General features: G+C 38.2%; 1 protein-coding gene and 1 long non-coding RNA gene across 3 annotated transcripts in view; one reads left to right on the top strand and one right to left on the bottom strand.

The window, feature by feature from the left end:
• The window catches only part of ttn.1 (titin, tandem duplicate 1), a 148,558-nt gene that overhangs the window by 60,877 nt on the left and 68,031 nt on the right, over positions 1–19,650 (top strand). The window contains exons 82-131 of one of the 2 annotated variants that reach the window (XM_053680800.1): positions 17–143; positions 258–524; positions 667–933; positions 1,160–1,423; positions 1,510–1,649; positions 1,775–1,901; positions 2,020–2,286; positions 2,395–2,661; positions 2,750–3,016; positions 3,114–3,253; positions 3,347–3,473; positions 4,377–4,519; positions 5,125–5,248; positions 5,417–5,683; positions 5,794–5,891; positions 5,994–6,162; positions 6,246–6,512; positions 6,638–6,904; positions 6,989–7,267; positions 7,405–7,813; positions 7,931–8,055; positions 8,180–8,446; positions 8,555–8,824; positions 8,959–9,258; positions 9,362–9,664; positions 9,787–9,974; positions 10,060–10,174; positions 10,279–10,563; positions 10,684–10,835; positions 11,039–11,186; positions 11,304–11,481; positions 11,567–11,688; positions 11,776–12,063; positions 13,329–13,625; positions 13,710–13,896; positions 13,987–14,102; positions 14,185–14,484; positions 14,574–14,873; positions 14,977–15,082; positions 15,257–15,453; positions 15,550–15,855; positions 15,952–16,230; positions 16,317–16,616; positions 16,790–17,092; positions 17,175–17,558; positions 17,658–17,960; positions 18,095–18,394; positions 18,549–18,845; positions 18,930–19,214; positions 19,312–19,605. In XM_053680800.1, coding sequence (XP_053536775.1) covers positions 17–143; positions 258–524; positions 667–933; positions 1,160–1,423; positions 1,510–1,649; positions 1,775–1,901; positions 2,020–2,286; positions 2,395–2,661; positions 2,750–3,016; positions 3,114–3,253; positions 3,347–3,473; positions 4,377–4,519; positions 5,125–5,248; positions 5,417–5,683; positions 5,794–5,891; positions 5,994–6,162; positions 6,246–6,512; positions 6,638–6,904; positions 6,989–7,267; positions 7,405–7,813; positions 7,931–8,055; positions 8,180–8,446; positions 8,555–8,824; positions 8,959–9,258; positions 9,362–9,664; positions 9,787–9,974; positions 10,060–10,174; positions 10,279–10,563; positions 10,684–10,835; positions 11,039–11,186; positions 11,304–11,481; positions 11,567–11,688; positions 11,776–12,063; positions 13,329–13,625; positions 13,710–13,896; positions 13,987–14,102; positions 14,185–14,484; positions 14,574–14,873; positions 14,977–15,082; positions 15,257–15,453; positions 15,550–15,855; positions 15,952–16,230; positions 16,317–16,616; positions 16,790–17,092; positions 17,175–17,558; positions 17,658–17,960; positions 18,095–18,394; positions 18,549–18,845; positions 18,930–19,214; positions 19,312–19,605 — 11,578 coding nt within the window. The remainder of the gene's footprint in view (positions 1–16; positions 144–257; positions 525–666; positions 934–1,159; positions 1,424–1,509; positions 1,650–1,774; positions 1,902–2,019; positions 2,287–2,394; positions 2,662–2,749; positions 3,017–3,113; positions 3,254–3,346; positions 3,474–4,376; positions 4,520–5,124; positions 5,249–5,416; positions 5,684–5,793; positions 5,892–5,993; positions 6,163–6,245; positions 6,513–6,637; positions 6,905–6,988; positions 7,268–7,404; positions 7,814–7,930; positions 8,056–8,179; positions 8,447–8,554; positions 8,825–8,958; positions 9,259–9,361; positions 9,665–9,786; positions 9,975–10,059; positions 10,175–10,278; positions 10,564–10,683; positions 10,836–11,038; positions 11,187–11,303; positions 11,482–11,566; positions 11,689–11,775; positions 12,064–13,328; positions 13,626–13,709; positions 13,897–13,986; positions 14,103–14,184; positions 14,485–14,573; positions 14,874–14,976; positions 15,083–15,256; positions 15,454–15,549; positions 15,856–15,951; positions 16,231–16,316; positions 16,617–16,789; positions 17,093–17,174; positions 17,559–17,657; positions 17,961–18,094; positions 18,395–18,548; positions 18,846–18,929; positions 19,215–19,311; positions 19,606–19,650) is intronic. The other variant, XM_053680801.1, reaches the window with a different exon arrangement.
• On the bottom strand, positions 13,007–17,344 carry LOC128632908 (uncharacterized). The gene is made up of 3 exons (XR_008396535.1): positions 17,221–17,344; positions 16,954–17,086; positions 13,007–14,460 (listed from the first exon to the last, which is right to left on the bottom strand). It is a non-coding gene; the product is annotated as an uncharacterized LOC128632908 (long non-coding RNA).

Below are 19,650 nucleotides of genomic sequence, written 5' to 3'. Positions count from 1 at the left end.
TTTGTTTATTTTCAAGACATGTGATATCAAAGCTGAGGGAACGAAGCGCTTCCTTACTTTGAAAAATGTTCAGCTTGATCAGGCTGGTGAAGTTACATACCAAGCTTTGAATGCTGTGACAAGTGCTATGCTTACAGTGAAAGGTAAAGCAAACAGTAAAATGTTATCTTCCCAGATAAAAAAGAAATTAATATTTGTGTTACATATAATTTAAATATTGTATTACACTGAGCTCAATGTTATGTCGTACCTCCCAGAAATGGAAATGGAATTCACTGTCCCATTGAAAGATGTTTCTGTGCCTGAAAAGAAACAGGCCAAATTTGAGTGTGCAATCAATAAGGATGTGCCTAAAGTGATGTGGTTTAAGGGTTCTGATGTTATTACATCTGGAAATAATTATGAAATTATTGATGATGGAAAAAAACACATTTTGATAATAAATAATTGTGAATTTGATGATGAGGGAGAATACACCATTGAGGTGTTAGGCAAAACATCAACAGCAAAACTAACGGTAGAGGGTAAGTGGTTATCATTCCTCTTTGTGGTAATAATTTTGCACCAAATAGTACTTGATCTGTAGACTGTGAAACCATGGAATAACCCTGTGTAAGGAAATGTGTTATACACTGAAATAATATGATATGATGTATGACATCATAGGTATGAGGCTGAAGTTCATCTCAGAATTAAAGGATCAAACCGTAAAGGAAAGGAAAACAGCTCGGTTTGACATTGAGCTCTCTCATGAGAATGTGCCAGTGACTTGGTACAAAAATGAAATTAGATTGCATCCAAGCAGAACAGTGATAATACATGTTGAAGGGACAAAGCATATATTAGAAATCAAGGAAGTCACACTAGATGATACTTGTCAAATAAGGGCAGAGGCTAAAGGAATATCAACAAAGGCTAAGCTTCTGGTTATAGGTAACCGTTTTTCTTCCTTTATTATTATTCTTTATTATATTTAAGATGTAATTATTTACTATGAATGAAAGCTGGTAGGCATCTGTGATGTTTAGGAATCAGGCTAATTGGTAGCTACTTGCTTTCATTCTCTACTAGGCACATAAGGCACACTTTGGAAATGTAGTACAATCCTTTGTATGATTTTCTGTATATGAACTATGTCTAATTCAGCTTATTTTTGCAGAGGGTGATGCAAAATTCATTACCAAGTTGCAAGACTGCACTGTTGTCGAGAAAGAGGAGGTCACTCTAGACTGCGAGCTAAGCAAAGATGTTCCTGTCAAGTGGTTCCATAATGAGATCGAAATTAAGGCCTCAAAGATGGTTTCCATTAAGGTTGAGGGTAAACGAAGAATCCTCAGCATTAAAAAAACGCAGCAGAAAGACAAAGGAGTGTATGTATGTGACTGTGCAACGGACAAGACATCAGCCAATGTTAACATCGAAGGTGATCTTTTGAATTATTCATTATAAAGTGGGCAATCTGGCATCCTTTAACTTTACTACCTCTTAATACAAACTACTCAATTTCAGCTCGTGACGTGAAGGTGGTCCGGCCTATGTACGGAGTTGAAGTGTTCGATGGTGAGACTGCGCGTTTTGAAGTTGAAATCTCTGAGGATGATATACCTGGCCAATGGAAACTGAAGGATGAAGTCCTCACTCCTTCAGCTGTAAGCATGGAATTCTGTTATGTTAGACCCTGCAAGTTATTTTCTTATGCCATGTGTAATTAAATATTTTAATTTGTAAATAGCTATACTAAATTGTTCTTTTTTTCTTTTCTTTTTTTAAACAGGATGTTGAGATCATTGATGATGGTGCAAAACACATATTGACACTGTACAACTGCAAAGTTATCCAGACAGGAGAGGTCGTTTTCCAGGGAGCAAATGCTAAGTGTGCTGCAAACCTTAAAGTAAAAGGTAGTGTTCTCTTACAGTGGTTCCCTTCTTCTCTTCCTCAACAGCAACTAAAAAAAAATATTGCCAGCTATATTCTGAAATTAAATCAAAATGAAATTGCTTTTTTTTTTTGTTACAGAACTACCCATCACGTTCCTAACGCCTTTGAGTGATGTAAAAGTATATGAGAAAGATGAGGCAAGATTTGAATGTGAACTGTCAAGGGAAGCAAAGACCTTCCGATGGCTGAAGGGCTCTCAAGAGTTGAAGGCAGATGACAAATTTGACATTCTGACAGAGGGAAAAAGGCACACCCTTATTCTCAAATCGGCTGCCTATGAAGATGAGGCTAAATACATGTTGGAAGTTGAGGACAAGAGAACCTCTGCCAAACTGGTCATACAAGGTAAAATAAAGACATTTAATTACTTTGCGAGGGTTGGGATATACATTTAGCCAGCCACTTCTTCATATATAACTTTTCTCCCATCTATATTGTTTATTTCACATTTAGGTATTCGCCTTGAGTTTGTCAGACCCATCAAGGATGTTACTGTAAAGGAGCGTGAGACAGCAGAATTCAGTGTTGAACTTTCTCATGAGAAAATTCAAGTAAGCTGGTACAAAAATGATGTCCGTTTGCATCCAAGCAAAGTGGTGCATGTGTCTGAACATGGAAAGATCCACACGCTATCCTTCAAGGAGGTGTCTATTGATGATACCTCACTCATTAAAGTAGAGGCTCTTGGAAAGACTTCAGAGGCCATGCTTACAGTGCTTGGTAAATATTTTAATTTGCATATGGTGGTAAAGAGAATAAATATTTTTAGAAATATTCTAGTAAATTAGTATTTTTTTTCTATTTTCAGAGGGAGAAGCTTACTTCATTACCAAACTACAGGACTACACAGCAGTCGAGAAGGATGAGGTTGTGCTGAAGTGTGAACTGAGCAAATCCTCTGCTGAGGTGAAGTGGTTTAAAGATGGCACAGAGATTATCCCATCTAAGAATATCCTTATCAAAGCTGATGGAAAGAAACGCATTCTGATTTTGAGGAAAGCAGAGAAGGCCAACATTGGCGAATATGTCTGTGACTGTGGTTCTGACAAAACTACAGCTAAGCTGAACATTGAAGGTATATACAAATATAATTTTACAACACATCAATGAGAAAAATATATTGTCTATTAGTAATTAACTTTCTTATTACATTGTTTTCTTTTTCTCTGCAGAGCGGGATATTAAGGTTATCCGTCCACTGTACAGTGTAGAGGTTACAGAGACTAGTACCGCTCGATTTGAGGTAGAGATTTCAGAAGATGATGTCCATGGGAACTGGAAACTCAAAGGAGAGGCTTTGCACCAGTCTGCTGTAAGGACGTTATCACAAAATATCAACGCCTTTTAAATACTCATGGTTTTTAAATTGAAACTCAACATGAGGTTAAATTTGTGCTCTCATTAGGACTGTGAGATTAAAGAAGAAGGCACCAAACACATGCTGATTCTCTATAATGTACGTATGGACATGGCTGGTGCTGTGGACTTCAGTGCTGCCAATGCTAAATCAAGTGCTCATCTCAGAGTTAAAGGTGAGAGTTTTTTTTTTTGTGAGAACCACAGGCCAGGCATGTTATTTATTATTTATTTTTTTTCAAAAATCACCAAATACTCTAGATATTGATTTACATAATAGTATGACATAACTTTGGACTTGAAATGTAATATTTATTGATATAACAAAATGGAAGTAGTTAATATTAAATGGTTAATTAAATGGTTAACCTTAAATGGTGCGTCACAGTTGCAGAGGCAGAAAAATTTAAGGAAAAAGAGGGGAAAAAAACATATAGGAAGTGACATTTATATTTAGATCTATGGAAAAAACATAAGTAAATATGTTTGAAGATTCTGGTCTAAATAGGTGATGCCTGTGATTTAGTCAGATATGTAAGGGGGGAAAAGAAGGACAGCTGTTGCTCTTCTGGTGACTGAGAACATCAATGCAATGGTGTACAGACATCTGGGGAAAAAAGAGATATGGTCAGTGTCATCCTGCACCATATTCGCAACCAGTGGATGAGAGCATTTGTGCTGGTCCAGTGGCTCTATTATGTGCTGTGGGTTTTTTTTTTTAAATGTGTTTTTCCTTTAACTTGTCACCCATCTGTATCTGTCATTGGCAGTGCTTAGATTCAAGCCAATCAGAACATGTGGTTATTTTAGACTCTGCTAGCCTTATCTAGAGGGGGTGGTGGATGACTGTCAGCCCTTATCCTTTGTTTCTGCATGCTGACCAATCGCATTACATGAAATCATGTATGCCTAATGATAGGCGCCCCCATTGATAAAATGAGAGCCTGAGTTTGGGCTAGAAGCTTATAGGACATGGAAGCACGGCTTGCCTGTTGAGAACTTGAGCAGAATAATGATTTGAAGCTTAGAAAGGATTTATTTCCTGAGCTTACTAATAATGACTTCTTCTCAATCCCAAGCTCGGACAATAAGCCTTCTGCGGCCTCTTCGGGATATCACAGTTATTGCTGGAGAAACCGCAACTTTTGAGTGTGAGCTTTCATATGAGGGCATTGTAGCTGAATGGTTCATTGGAACAACGAAAGTGGAGACATGTGAAACAGTAAGTTTTAGAGATAAATACTTTTATATTTAGTTTAATATTTTACATTTTAACATCTTGGGTTGATTCTCTGCATTTATTCCTGCAAATTTACACAGCAATATCTTTCTGTGACTGCACATATAGACTCCTTCACAAACTTAGAACATATTAAATTAATGCTTTTATTTGATTTTTGCTTGAATTCAGATTTTTTCAAAATTAATTATGATTTGCCACAAAGATGTTGTCTTCGTGTATATGGACCTAGGGCCAATGGCCAACATACAGCGGAGGTTTTTGAGATAACAAAGTGAGCTGTTCTGCCCTCCAAGTGTTTCTCAATCTATTTTTACCAACATCATGAGTGTTTGTTAAACTGGAGGTCTTAATGATGTACCTTTGAGTAATAGTAATATTCTATAATTACTTTGAAAATATATTAGCATGTTATTCTCACAAATAATGAAAAAAAAAAACATACTGTGCCATATTGAACAGCTTTTTCTCCTATTAAATTTTGAAACATTGGATGAACATGTTCCTTAACTCAGTTTAACAAGAGTTTAAAACTATTAATTTTCAAATGAGCTTTGCTCAGACGTAGCTCTTACTGTAATATGCAGGTGGTAACCAGAGCAGAGGGAAGAGTGCACAGCTTGACTCTGAGAAACGTCGAGATGACACATGCTGGTGCTGTGAAGATAATGGCAAAGGACTTTCAGGCCCAGGCCATGCTTACAGTGAATGGTAAAAGCTTTAAAAATGACTAAATAAAGCTGTAACACTTTTCCAGATAAATGTTTTGTATTTTTCCAGATACATGTGCAATGTAATTTTCTGCTATGACATTTCACATTAGCAGGAATCTCATTATACTTTGTATATTCACTTCCTACAACTTATTATTTCCCACAGAGCCACCTGTTGAGTTTACCAAGCCCTTGGAGGACCAGACTGTTGAAGAGGAGGCAACTGCTATTCTTGAGTGTGAACTCTCCAGAGATAAAGCTGATGTCAAATGGTTCCGAGATGGACAGGAAATTCACAAAACAAAGAAATATGAAATGGTGGCTGAAGGCCGCATAAGGAAGCTGATAATCAAAGACTGTACTCTTGATGACTCCAAAATATATACATGTGATGCCGAACACTTTAAGACCTCAGCTTTCTTGAGTGTTGAGCGTAAGTGAGAAGACATCAGAATAAGATTGAAATCTGAATAATTTGTTTTGTTTCACTAGATAATCGATATTCATATCATGTTCATGTTTTGTTTTCAATTTGCTTATTAGCTCCACATATTGAGTTCACTAAGCCTCTTCATGATGTTGAGGTCAGGGAGAAGGAGTCTGCTAAGTTTGAATGTGAAGTTTCCCGTGAAAGTGCCAAGGTACTAAATTCACTTAAGGATTAGCTGTAACTAACTGCACCTCTATGATATACATGAGAATAAATGACGTTGGAAATAATTTCTGGGTATTTGTTTCAATAGGTCCGCTGGTACAAAGATGGCATTGAAATTAGAAAGGGCAAAAAGTATGAGATTATTTCCAAGGGAGTGCAGCGTATTCTCATCATTAGCAAGGCAGTCTTTGATGATGAAGCTGAATATGAATGCGATGCAAGAACATCCAAATCTTCTGGCATGCTTACTGTTGTTGGTGAGTTTAGTTTTAATTTCATTTCCATACATCATAAATTTATTCACAATATTCACAATGTTTATTTATTGTTTTGCTTACAGAGGAAGAGGCTAGATTCACAAAGAACATGGCTAATGTTGAAGGCACTGAAACTGAGAGTATTAAACTGATCTGTGAGGTCTCCAAGTCCAGTGCAGAGGTTACATGGTATAAAGGTGACCAGGAATTGCCTGAGGGTGGTAGATACGAACAAATTGCAGATGGCAAAAAGAGAATCCTTATTATCCAAGGCCTTCGTATGGAGGATGCTGGAGAATACAACTGCAGATTGGCCAATTCACAGACTACAGCGACACTAAAGATCAATGGTAAGCAACTCAAATTTTAGCACATTCCTACTGGCTGTTCTGCAGAAACTGAAAATTAAAAGAATTTGCTTGGACGATATCCCTTTACTTAGTTATGCAAAATTATTTTTTTATTGTTTCATTAGAATTGGCAGCTGAGTTTATTGCCAGGCCCCAGAGCCAGGAGGTGGTAGAGGGTGAAAAGGCACAATTTGTGTGCTCAGTATCCAAAGAGACCCATGAAGTTAAATGGTTCAGAGGTGACAATGAGCTACAGACTGGGGACAAGTATGAGATTGTTAGTGACGGCAAGAAGAGAGCTCTCATTGTTAAAAACTGTGAGTTGAAGGATGGAGGTGCCTTTATTGCCTGCATTGGCTCTGTCAAGGCTTCTGCAGACTTACATGTGATTGGTAAGTGTTTCTAAGTGATTCCCTCTTTGTGCTTTAAATGAAGATGAAACTAGGAATGTTTACTATTATTCCCCATCTTTGTAGAAAAACTGAGGATCATAACTCCTATAAAAGACACCCAAATGAAGGAAGGACAAGAAATTGTTCTTAATTGTGAAGTTAATTCAGAGGGAGCTAAGGCCAAGTGGCTGAAGGAGAATGAGACTATGTTTGAAAGCAGCAAGTTCGTCATGGTACAAAGAGACACTATTTTCTCACTGAGGATCAAAGCTGCAGACAAGTCTGATGAGGCTACCTACACCATTACACTGATCAACCAGCGTGGTGAACAAGCCAAATGCTCTGGAAAAGTCACTGTAATAGGTAATATATGTATATATATATATATATATATATATATATATATATATATATATATAAATATATATATATATATATATAAAATTATATAATTGTGTGTATTATTTTATTATTTTTTAACAATTGTGTCCTTTCTGCAGAGGAAGAGCTCCGTATCATAGACCCTCTTGAGGACTGTGAAACTGAGGAGAAGAAGACAATCAGCTTCACTTGCAAAGTGAACAGACCAAATGTGACTGTACAATGGATGAAGGGAGGACAGGAAATCACCTTCAGCAAACACATTGTTTACCGGGTGGACAATAATAAGCACACTTTGACCATCAAAGATTGCACCATGGATGATGAGGGTGAATACACTGCAGTTGCTGGCACTGACAAGTCTTCAGCTGAACTGATCATCAGTGAGGCACCAACTGACTTCACCACCCAACTCAGAGACCAGACTGTTACTGAATTTGAGGATGCAGAGTTTATTTGCAAGGTTTCTAAAGAGAAGGCCACTGCTAAATGGTACAAAAATGGCCGTGAAATCAGAGAAGGACCAAGGTCATTTATTCTTTTTTGTGCTATATGGCAAGCCATAATAAATTGGTTTTGAAATACAATAATAATTTTATATGATAATAATTATTTATAATAATCATTTTCCATTTTGTCTGCCAGATATCACATGGAAAAGGATGGAAAGACATGCACATTGTACATTAAGGAATGCAGACCTGATGATGAATGTGAATATGCCTGTGGAGTTGATGACAAAAGATCCAGGGCTCGTCTCTTTGTTGAAGGTTCATTTGCCACCAATACGTTGTTGAGAGAAATGCACATTTACTGCAACATTGTTCCCACTAGTTCTGTGCAGTTGTTCAGTAGGTTCTTTTTTCTTCTCTTCTCTGCTCTTCTCCTCTTCAGAGACCCCAGTGGAAATTGTCAGACCCCCAAAAGATATATTTGAGGCGCCAGGATCAGATATTGTATTTGAGGTTGAGCTGAACAAAGACAGGGTTGATGTTAAATGGATGAGGAACAACATGATCATTGTCCAAGGTGACAAATACCAGATGATCAGTGAGGGCAAAGTTCACCGACTTCAGATTTGTGAGATCAGGCCTCGCGATCAGGGGGAGTACAGAGTTGTCGCCAAGGATAAAGATGCAAGAGCCAAACTTGAGCTTGCAGGTACATAGTTTTAAAAAAAAAAAATACTTAGTTCTATACATTTATAGGAAAGATGTAGCTGCATATGTTTTATTCTACAATTCCTCCATGATTCCTTTCTTCTTACAGCTGTACCAAAAATCAAGACCACAGACCAGAATCTTGTAACAGATGCTGGAAAGCCCTTCATGATGACAGTTCCCTATGATGCTTACCCTCGTGCAGAGGTTGAATGGTTCTTCAATGACACCAGTCTTCCAATGCAAAACATAGACACATCCACTGACAAGACAGAGTACAGGTTAAAGGATCCTAAGAAGTCAGACCAGGGCCGTTATAAAATTGTCATCAAGAATAAGCATGGACAGGGAGAGGCTTTCATCAATCTGGATGTTATTGGTGAGTTAGCAATCGAGAAAACCTAAAAGTAGAGGATAACACATGTATTTCCGGTTCAAATTATGCAGTAAACATATAGAATGCTATTACCTTCACAGTGTGTTATAATTGCCTAAATAAACTCTAATGTTTAGATGTTCCTGGGCCTGTGAAGAATTTGAGAGTTGTTGACACTGCTGATGGTGAGGTCAGTTTGGCCTGGGATGAGCCTGAGAGTGATGGTGGCAGCAAGATTTTGGCCTACGTGGTTGAGAGACGTGATGTTAAGCGCAAGGCCTGGACATTGGCCACTGACCGTGCTGATATTCCAGAGTACTGTGTTGGTGGATTGCAGAAAGACAACTTGTACTTCTTCCGTGTGTGTGCTCGTAACAGAGTTGGCAATGGAGAACCTGTCTGTACGGATGAAGCTGTCCAAGCCAAGAATAAATTTGGTAAGCACCACGTTTCCTTTTATCTATGAATATCTATATGCTGTTTTATTATAAACTTTTACAAGGGGACAAACTTTGATTTCCTTTTTTCTCCTCATTACAGATGTTCCTGATGCACCGCAGAATGTCATGGTAGGAATTGTCAACAGATTTGGTGCCACAGTGACTTGGCAACCACCCCTGTTTGATGGTGGAGCTGAGATCACATCTTATATAATTGAGCTCCGTGATAGGACGTCTGTGAAATGGGAGCCTGCAATGGTGGTCCGGGCTGAGGATCGCACAGCCACACTGAATGATGTTGTTGAGAATAAGGAATACATCTTCCGTGTTAGAGCTGAGAATAAAGCTGGAATTGGCAAGCCAAGTGCTGCCACTGATCCTGTCAAGATCATGGATCCCATTGGTTAGTAATTTAATTCTCTCTGAAAGCAGTATTTATATTTGGGTTACATTTTACTTCAGTTGTCCTAAAATTTTAAACTTGCTTTAATGCAAATGTACTTCTGGTACTTATTCATGTTACAGAGAAACCAAGCCCACCATTGAATTTCAACTACACACATCCAAAAAGGGATTCTGTTCAGCTGGCATGGGACATTCCACTTAGCAATGGAGGTAGTATGATCACAGGATACATCATTGAGAAATGTGAAGATGGCACAAGCAATTGGCTAAGGTGCAATGCCAGGCTCTGCCCAGACCTTTATTATAGGGTATGTTGAGGAAGCAGGTATATAAAAACATGTTTGCACCTAATGTTGAATGGTTTAGTTGATTTTTTTTTTCTCACTATTCTAGGTATCTGGTTTGAAGTTTGGTCAGAAGTATCACTACAGAGTATCTGCAGAAAATGCAGCTGGAGTTTCTGATCCAGCTGAACAGATTGGCCCACTCTTGGCAGATGACCCACATGGTAATCATACATGCTTTTGATAGAAAAAAACAACATTGCATCAGATCAAACCCTTTTGTGCAGAATGCTTATGGGTTTATTGACATTGTTCTTGGTCTCTTTAGTTGGTCCCACAATGGATCTGAGTGGATTCAAAAATGGCCTAGAAGTTTTTGTCCCCAATGCTCTTACTATTCGTGTGCCCATCACTGGATACCCCACACCCAAGGCGAAGTGGATGTTTGGTGATAAGGAGCTTACTCCTGGAGATCGCATCTCTATGGTTACAAAACCTACCTACACTGAGCTAATCATTACCCCAAGTGTCCGTCCAGACAAGGGAACATACACCTTACAGCTAGAGAATGATGTGACTTTAATCTCTGGGGAGATTGAAGTAAATGTCATTGGTATGTCATACTGTAATTTCCAAAAAAAAAATCTAAATCATATTATATATATATATATTTGACTTTATTCTACACTTTAGGCTATGTACAATTATAATGGCAATCTATTTTCTAATTTAGCATCTCCAAGTGCACCCAAAGATTTCAAGGTTGTAGAGGTTTCCAGGCATCATGTCCACCTTTCGTGGGAAGCACCAGAGCATGATGGAGGAAGTCCTGTTACTGGTTATAATATTGAGAAGAGAGAGGTGTCTCGCAAGACATGGGTCAAGGTTAGCACATTAGAAATGTTCCGAGAGTATTTAATAATTTTGTGTTTTAGTGTGTTTATTATACATGAATTAGGTCACTGTATACAGTATATTATAAACTGGCATCTAAGAGTATATATGGAGATGTATGTTCACAGATTGGATACAGTTTAAGCAAAATCAGTGGGAGTGAAAATTACTCACAAGAATGATATCTCTTTCAGGTGATATCTGGTGTGCAGGACCTTGAGCACACTGTGACCGATGTGATTGAGGGCAAGGAGTACTTGTTCAGTGTAATAGCTTGCAACAAATGTGGTCCTGGGGAACCAGCATATATTGATGAGGCAGTGAATGTTTCCTCTCCAGCCAGTAAGTTATAACGCTATGAGTGGGAATAACCTTAACCATTCTTATATACATGACCATCCTTTCCTTAATTATTAAAAAATATAGTGGATAAGAGTGTTTTTCTGTTTTCAATTATAGCTGTGCCAGAACCACCAGAGAATCTGAAATGGAGAGACAAATCTGCAAAGGGTATCTTCCTGTACTGGGAGCCCCCTTCATATGATGGCGGCACTCCTATCAAGGGCTACATTGTTGATAAATGCCAGCGTGGCACTGACAAATGGGAAGCCTGTGGCGATCCAATGCCTGAACTGAAGTAAGTGGCAGATATTATCTACTATAAGTGAAGATTACATTATTCTAGAGGCATGTTTGATTCTATAGATCTTATCCTGATGTAGATTTCAGGTGAAAGGTCTTATTGAGGGACAGTGGTATGCCTATCGTGTGAGGGCAGTGAACAGACTTGGAGCTAGCAGACCATGTAAAGCAACAGATGAGATCCTTGCTGTTGATCCTAAAGGTAAGTTTTTATACAATAGTTAACAAGTAATTGCCTTAACAGTTAATGTTTATGCTTACAACTAAATGTTCAACCTCATTACCACAGAACCTCCAGTAATTCAGCTGGATGCCAAACTTCTGGCTGGCTTGACTGCCAAGGCTGGCACAAAGATCGACCTTCCAGCAGATGTGCTTGGAAAACCAGACCCCAGGGTGAAATGGACCAAAGCTGACCTTATCCTTAGGCCAGATGACAGAATCAACATTGACACAAAGCCTGGCCACTCTACACTCTCTATTGCTAAGACAACCAGGGCAGACACAGCTACTTATATCATTGAGGCAGTCAACACCTGTGGTCGTGCTACTGCAACAGTTGATGTCAACATTCTCGGTACAGTACTGTACAACACAATTCAGTATGATGTTATAAATAACATTTTAATTAAGATCACTCATAATAATAATAATAATAATGATAATAATAATAATAATAATAATAATAATAATAATAACTTCATTCATATAGCACCTTTCATACATAAAATGCAGTGCTTCACAATGGAAAACATATAATAAAATGATAAAATAATAATACCATAATTACCCAGATGAGGATGGGTTCCCTTCTGAGTCGGGTTCCTCTCAAGGTTTCTTCATCTTAAAACATCTTATGGAGTTTTTCCTTGCCACCGTCGCCACTCAGTGGCTTGCTCAGTTGGGATAAATTCACACCTTTAATATCTGTATACCATGTTGATATTTCTGTAAAGCTGCTTTGAGACAATGTCTATAGTAAAAAGTGCTATACAAATAAAATTGAATTGAATTGAATAATAAAACAGTAATCATGCAACATAATATTGAAAAAAAAATTAAAACCTGAACAGTTTAAGGAATAAAAATAAGTAATCAAACAGGAAATAAAATATTGAGAAGATCATTAAGAAATTAATAAGCAGTTTTAAGCATAAAATCAAAAAGACTAATTAAAAGCCAAGGTAAATTAAATGTTTTAAGCTGCTTTTTAAATACATTTAGTGAAGGTGTCTGACGGATATATGCTGGGAGTGAGTTCCACATCCTTGGAGCATGGACACTAAAAGCAGTTTCAGCAAAAGGAACCTTATGGAAGCCAGCATTTGTTGATCTTAAAAAACTAATTTCGGGTGTAATCCGTCAGCCTTCCTGTAACATACTCGGGGTCAGTGCAATTTAGAGTTTTTTTATATATATATATATATATATATATATATATATATATATATATATATATATATATATATATATATATATATATATATATATATATATAATAAGAGTTAATAAGTCTTTTCTTTTTGTTTATTTCCTACAATCAATATCTCCATTTTATCCTGGTTTAACTGTAGAAAGTTCTGTGACATCCAGTCAGATATTTCATTCAAGCATGTAGTCAATTTGTTAACTGGCTCTTGCTTACCCTATGACACTGATGTATAAAGTTGTGTTATCTGCCTAACTATGAAAACTGATTTCATGCTTTTGAATGAGTGTACCAAGAGGTAACACGTAGACGGAGAAAAGCAAGTGTCATAAAATTTGACGCTAAAATTTTATAATATTTATACTATGAATTCAAGCAATTTCCATTTGGTCTTTTTGCTGTGTTCTTAACAGATAAGCCTGGTCCCCCAGCTGCTTTTGATATTTCTGACATTACCAATGAGTCCTGTTGTCTGGCTTGGAATGCCCCCAGAGATGATGGTGGATCTCCTGTAACCAACTACATTGTGGAAATGAGACCTTTGGAAAAGGAGGAGTGGCAGAAGCTCTCTGCAACTGTCAAGCAGACCACTTTCAAGGCCTGCAAACTGGTGTCTTTGAAGGAGTATGTTTTCAGGGTATCTGCTGAGAACCAATATGGCATTGGTACCCCCACAGAGCATGCTCCGATTGTTGCCAAGTATCCATTTGGTAAGTATTTACCCCATTACAGCTTAATTGTGTTGGTCTTTTAAATAGGTGCAAATGCTACTATGTTTCCTTCCTATTATTTAGAGCCTCCTGGTTCCCCAAGCAGGGTGCAGCCCTCTGATATCTCAAAGGATGCTGTAACTTTGACCTGGTATGAGCCTGATGAGGATGGTGGAAGTCCAATCACTGGCTACTGGGTAGAGAGGTTTGATCCAGAAAGTGACAAATGGATCAAATGCAACAAGCTGCCAATCAGAGACACTACACTCAGGTAAGACCTTATACACAATCAGAATATGGACAAATATAACAAATGTATTTTAAAATGTTAATGCAAGAACACCATGGGTGTTTACTGCAGAGTAAAAGGTCTGGCCACAAAGAAAAAGTACAAATTCCGTATTCTGGCTGAGAACCTTGCAGGAGCAGGAAAACCAAGTATTGAAACAGATCCCATCTTGATTAAGGATCCAATTGGTATGTTGCAATAACACATAAGGTCAAGTTATTTGCTTTGATACAAAAAAGATCAGAAAAAAAAAAATTAATTCTTTTATAGATCCTCCATGGGCCCCTGGCAAACCATACATCAAAGACATCGCTAATACCTCTGCATTCCTGCAATGGACTAGACCAGAGCATGATGGTGGTGCTAAAATTGAGTCTTATATCATTGAGCTCCTCAAGAGTGGAACTGAAGAATGGGTTCGTGTTGCTGAGGATGTGCCTATGACAGAGCACTTGCTGAAGGGACTGATGGAGAAGCAGGAATACTCCTTCCGTGTCAAAGCTGTAAATGTTGCTGGAGAGAGTGAGCCAAGTGAGCCAACTGACCCTGTAGTGTGCAAAGACAGACACTGTGAGTACATAGCTTTGTATAGGCTACCAAATTGCATAGACAGATGCTAATATAAAAAAAAAATAACTTCATCATTTGCATTGAAACAGATCCTCCATCTCCACCACGGTGGCTTGAAGTGGTTAACATTTCAAAGATTGACTGTGAACTGAAATGGACTGAACCAGAAAATGATGGTGGTTCTCCTGTTACCAACTATGTTGTTGAGAAAAGAGATGTAAGACGCTGGACCTGGCAGACTGTGGACACTACGGTGAAAGACACAAAATATACTGTCACTCCACTCAATGAGGGCACTCTATATGTGTTCCGTGTGGCAGCTGAGAACGCTGTGGGCGTGAGTGAATTCCATGAGCTAGAGGATTCTGTTCTAGCAAAAGATACTTTTAGTAAGTGCAAATGCTCCTAATGGAAGTATAATGATTTCTATACTTCTTTAACTTTAATAGAGCAAAGTGCAGTTTAGTAACACATTATTGCTTCTCTCTTAAGCAACTCCTGGACCTCCTTATGCTTTGACTGTGGTTGGGGTATCCAAGAGGCATACTGACCTGAAATGGGAGCCTCCCAAAAGTGATGGTGGACGACCAATCACAAAGTATACAGCCATCTTGTGTATATATATATATATATATATATATATATATATATATATATATATATATATATATATATATATATATATATAATATGTAAATGAACTGGTTAATATAAATCAACCACATATTTCACATTGTACAGCATAATAACATGGACGTAACTACGCTTACAGATATGTTATTGAGAAGAAGGAGAAAGTGGGCACCCGCTGGATAAAGTCTGGAAAGACATCAGGGCCCGAAAGCAAGTATAGGGTGACTGATGTTGATGAGGGTACTGAGGTACAGTTCCAGGTCCGTGCTGAAAACGAAGCTGGAGTTGGCGAGCCAAGTGAACCCACAGACATTATTACAATTGAGGATCCTATAAGTATGTAAACACATTTTTGTACACATAATATGGCACAAATCATTTTTTTTCGCTACAAATACATTATTAATACATTATTCAATGGCTTCTTTTTAGGCCCACCATCTCCTCCAATTGAAGTTAAGATTGTTGATGCCAGCAGAGAGCACATCAACATCACATGGAGTGCACCAGAGAAAAATGGAGGAAGTCCCATTACTGGATATCATGTTGAGCTGACTGAGGCTGACACAGATAAATGGATGAGGATCAATGCTCGTCCCATAAAAGAGCTCAGATTCAAGGCTGAAGATGGCATTATTCCTGAGAAACAATATGTTCTCAGAGTTCGTGCTATCAATGCAGTTGGTGTCAGTGATCCATCTGAAATCTCAGACAAAGTCTTTGCTAAAGATCCAGACAGTAAGCATTGTGCTTTTTTTAATGAAACACTGATTGAATAGTGTTTCTGTAAAAGTCTTTATAATATATTCATATTAATGCATTTTTATTTCATAGGTGCACCAAAAATTGATTTGGAGACCCAAGATATTGTTATTATTGAGGGTGAGAAGATGTATCTAAAGATCCCATACAGGGCAATTCCCATGCCATCAATGGTTTGGAAGAAGGGTGAGGCAGAACTAAAGGCAGATGACAGGCTGACTATGAGATGTGAACTAAACACTATTCACCTTGAGCTTCTAAAATGCAAGCATGAAGATGCTGGTGTCTACACAGTCACTCTAGAAAACAGTCTGGGTTCAGTTACTGGAACAATTAATGTTAAAGTGATTGGTAAGTCAGCTGTGTTTTTTTTAATGTCTTCAGTCATATAGTTTGTTAAGAAAAACAACAATTAATTGAATGGCTTCCATCGATAGGTCTGCCAGGACAATGCAAGAGCATTTCTCCAAGTGAAGTCACCAAGAGCTCCTGTCAAATCTCATGGGAGCCCCCAGAAAGTGATGGTGGTAGCCCCATTTTGCACTATGTACTGGAGCGCAGAGAGTCTCAGAAGAAGACATTCATGCCGGTGATGCCTGGAGTCAATGTATTAACATTTGTGGTCAAAGACCTTATGTTGAATGGTGAATATTACTTCAGAGTTAAGGCTGTTAACAGAATTGGTAGTGGTGAATATCTTGAGCTTCGCAACCCTGTCATCACAGAGGAGCAGAAGCGTAAGTATAATTGTAATTTAAACAACTGCAATATTAACCATATCATTCCACACACACATATATATATATATATATATATATATATATATATATATATATATATATATATATATATATATAATTCTTTTGTTAATAAGTTTTTCCTTTGCATTTTGCTCTTTGAAATATTTCAGAGCGGCCTGACCCACCAGTTGATGTTGAGGGACATAACCCTACCGCTCAGTCTATTACAATCACTTGGAAAGCACCACAATATGATGGTGGCTGTCCAATTACTGGGTATATTCTGGAGAAAATTGAGAAGGATGGTGATAGATTTATGAGATGTGTTCCAAACCTGGTGCCTGGTTTCTCCTATACCATCACTGGCTTGACAGAAGGCAAGGAATATCAGTTCCGTGTTCGTGCAGAGAATGTGGCTGGAGAAAGTGAACCTTCCCGCAGCACTCCCCTAATTAAGGCTGCAGATCCTGTTGGTATGTATAATGACACAACAATAAATTAATATCACAATTGAAGTATAAGAAATACTTGTTAAATGAATGTTATTTCATTTAGATCCACCAAAGGTATCACTACATGCACACATTGTATCTGGCCTGACCATCAGGAAGGGTGAGGAGATTAGAGTGGATGCCCACATTTCTGGATCGCCATATCCCACTGTGACATGGTTCAGGAATGATGAGAATGTCCAGAAGATTGTCAAGAAGAAGCCAGAATTCACTGTGAAAAAGAAAAAGAAAACCAAGGCTATTTATCCTGAACCAGAGGAGGTGTTCCATCCTCCGCTTCTTGATCGTCTGTCATTTGACCAGAGCAAAAGAGGAGAGACTGCCTTGATGGTGCGTGATGCCATCAGAGATGATCATGGACTTTTCACCATCAGAGTTGAAAATACCCATGGTTTTGCAACTGCAGCTTGTGTTGTCAATGTTCTTGGTAGGTTCTTGTGTTTTATGTTGCTGCTTTTCCACATTTGTGAATCTGTAATCTGTGATTAGTAGATTGTTCTAAAATATGTTTTGCTATAATGTATAGATAAGCCTGGACCACCTGTAAACTTTGGATTTGATGAGCTCAGGAAAAACTCTGTCATTTGCACATGGGATGCACCACTTGATGATGGTGGCAGTGAAATCATCAACTATATCCTGGAGAAAAAAGACAACACCACAGATGAAATTGGTTGGGTTACTGTTACCTCAACCCATAAAGGATACAACTATCCTGTAACCAAACTCATTGAAGGAAAAGAGTATATTTTCAGAGTGACAGCTGAAAACAAATTTGGCTGTGGACCACCATGCTATTCTGAGCCACTTGTTGCAAAGAATCAGTTTGGTAAAACATGAGCATGATCCTCATTTGTAGACTTTAAAAGAAACATTACTGCATATTCTAAAAAATATCAGTTCTAAAAATGGCAGTTTGATAACCAGATGTTCTTTTTTTTTTTTTTTCATTTTGATTTTCAGATCCTCCTGATGCTCCTAACATGCCAAGAATTGGTGAAGTTACTGCCAGCAGTGTTGCTTTATCTTGGCATGAACCTAAGGACAATGGCAGTCCTATCTTGGGCTACTGGATTGAGAGACGTGAGGTCAATAGCAAGTACTGGACCAGAGTGAACCGCAATCTTCTCAACTCCCTGGCACTCAAGGTTGAGGGCCTTATGGAAGGCCTGGTTTATGTCTTCAGAGTTTGTGCTGAGAATCTTGCTGGCCCTGGAGAATTCAGTGCCCCAACTGATCCGGTAGTTGTAATGGATCCAATCTGTAAGCTTCATATTTACTTCATGTTACTATAACAATACAATAATTTTTTTTTTGCTAAACAAAATCTAAAGAGAGAATAATTATTGCACAAGTTTAACTAGATTATAAATACTCAAAATACGCCTGTTATTGACTACATTTCATATTTGTGCAGTGCCTCCGGGTCCTCCTGTGCCAAGAATTGTTGATACTACAAATACAACAGTTGAAATTGCCTGGATTCCTCCATTGTACAATGGTGGTGGAGATATTCTTGGATATCATGTTGAGCGTTGCCTTGTTGGGGAGAAAGAATGGATTCGCAGCACTGAGTTCAGATGCAAGGAGTGCAAGTACACCTTGACTGGACTGACCGAGGGAGCAGATTATTACATTCGTGTGTTTGCTGTAAATGAAGCTGGTCATGGAGTCCCAGGAATGACTGAACCAGTTCAAGTGAAAGAGCCTGAACGTAAGCTTATAAATAATGCAATTCATAATACGTTATAAATGAATAACAATAATGTGTCTAATGTAATGTTTTATTCTATAACAGAGGCTCCAGGAATTGAGTTTGATATCTCTGTAAGGAATGGAGTAATTATAAAAGCTGGAGAGACTCTGCGTATACCAGCTTATGTTGTTGGCAGACCCACACCAGAGGTGAAATGGACAAAAGATGATGCTGAACCTGACAAAGAACGTGTTACCATTGAAACCATTGGAAAATGCAGCACTGTAAACATCAAGAATGCTCTGAGAACTGACCATGGCAAATATGAGATCACAGGAACCAACTCTAGTGGAACAAAATCTGCTTTTATCAAGGTTGATGTTATGGGTAAGTCAGCATCTTTAGGGTCATCATAAGTTTCTAATTTTGCATTGCCGTAACAGATTTCAATTAACTGTCTTTCTTTTTTTTGTGTGTGTAAAAGATGTTCCTGGCCCAGTGGTTGATCTAAAAACAGTCCATGTCAGCAAGAAGATGATCTCAATTACTTGGTCTGATCCTGTTGATAATGGTGGAAGTGAGATCATGGGATATGTTGTTGAGAGAAAAGATGCCAAGAGGCACATATATAGGCAACCACTGGAAACTGCTTCATGCAAATGTGACATTGTTGGCCTCCTTGATGGTGAAGAATATATGTTCAGAGTGGTTGCGAGAAACAAGTTTGGCCTCGGTGTCCCTGTTGAACTTGGACCTGTCCTAGCTGTGGATCCTAAAGGTAACAGCAGTTCAGCTGATCTCTCATCCTTTTTTCTTGCTTAGG

The sequence above is a fragment of the Ictalurus punctatus genome, chromosome 6 (assembly GCF_001660625.3).
Source record: "Ictalurus punctatus breed USDA103 chromosome 6, Coco_2.0, whole genome shotgun sequence".
Taxonomy (NCBI): domain Eukaryota; kingdom Metazoa; phylum Chordata; class Actinopteri; order Siluriformes; family Ictaluridae; genus Ictalurus; species Ictalurus punctatus.
The sequence above is the reverse complement of the archived record's forward strand: the minus strand, read 5'-3'. Positions and strand labels throughout refer to the sequence as shown.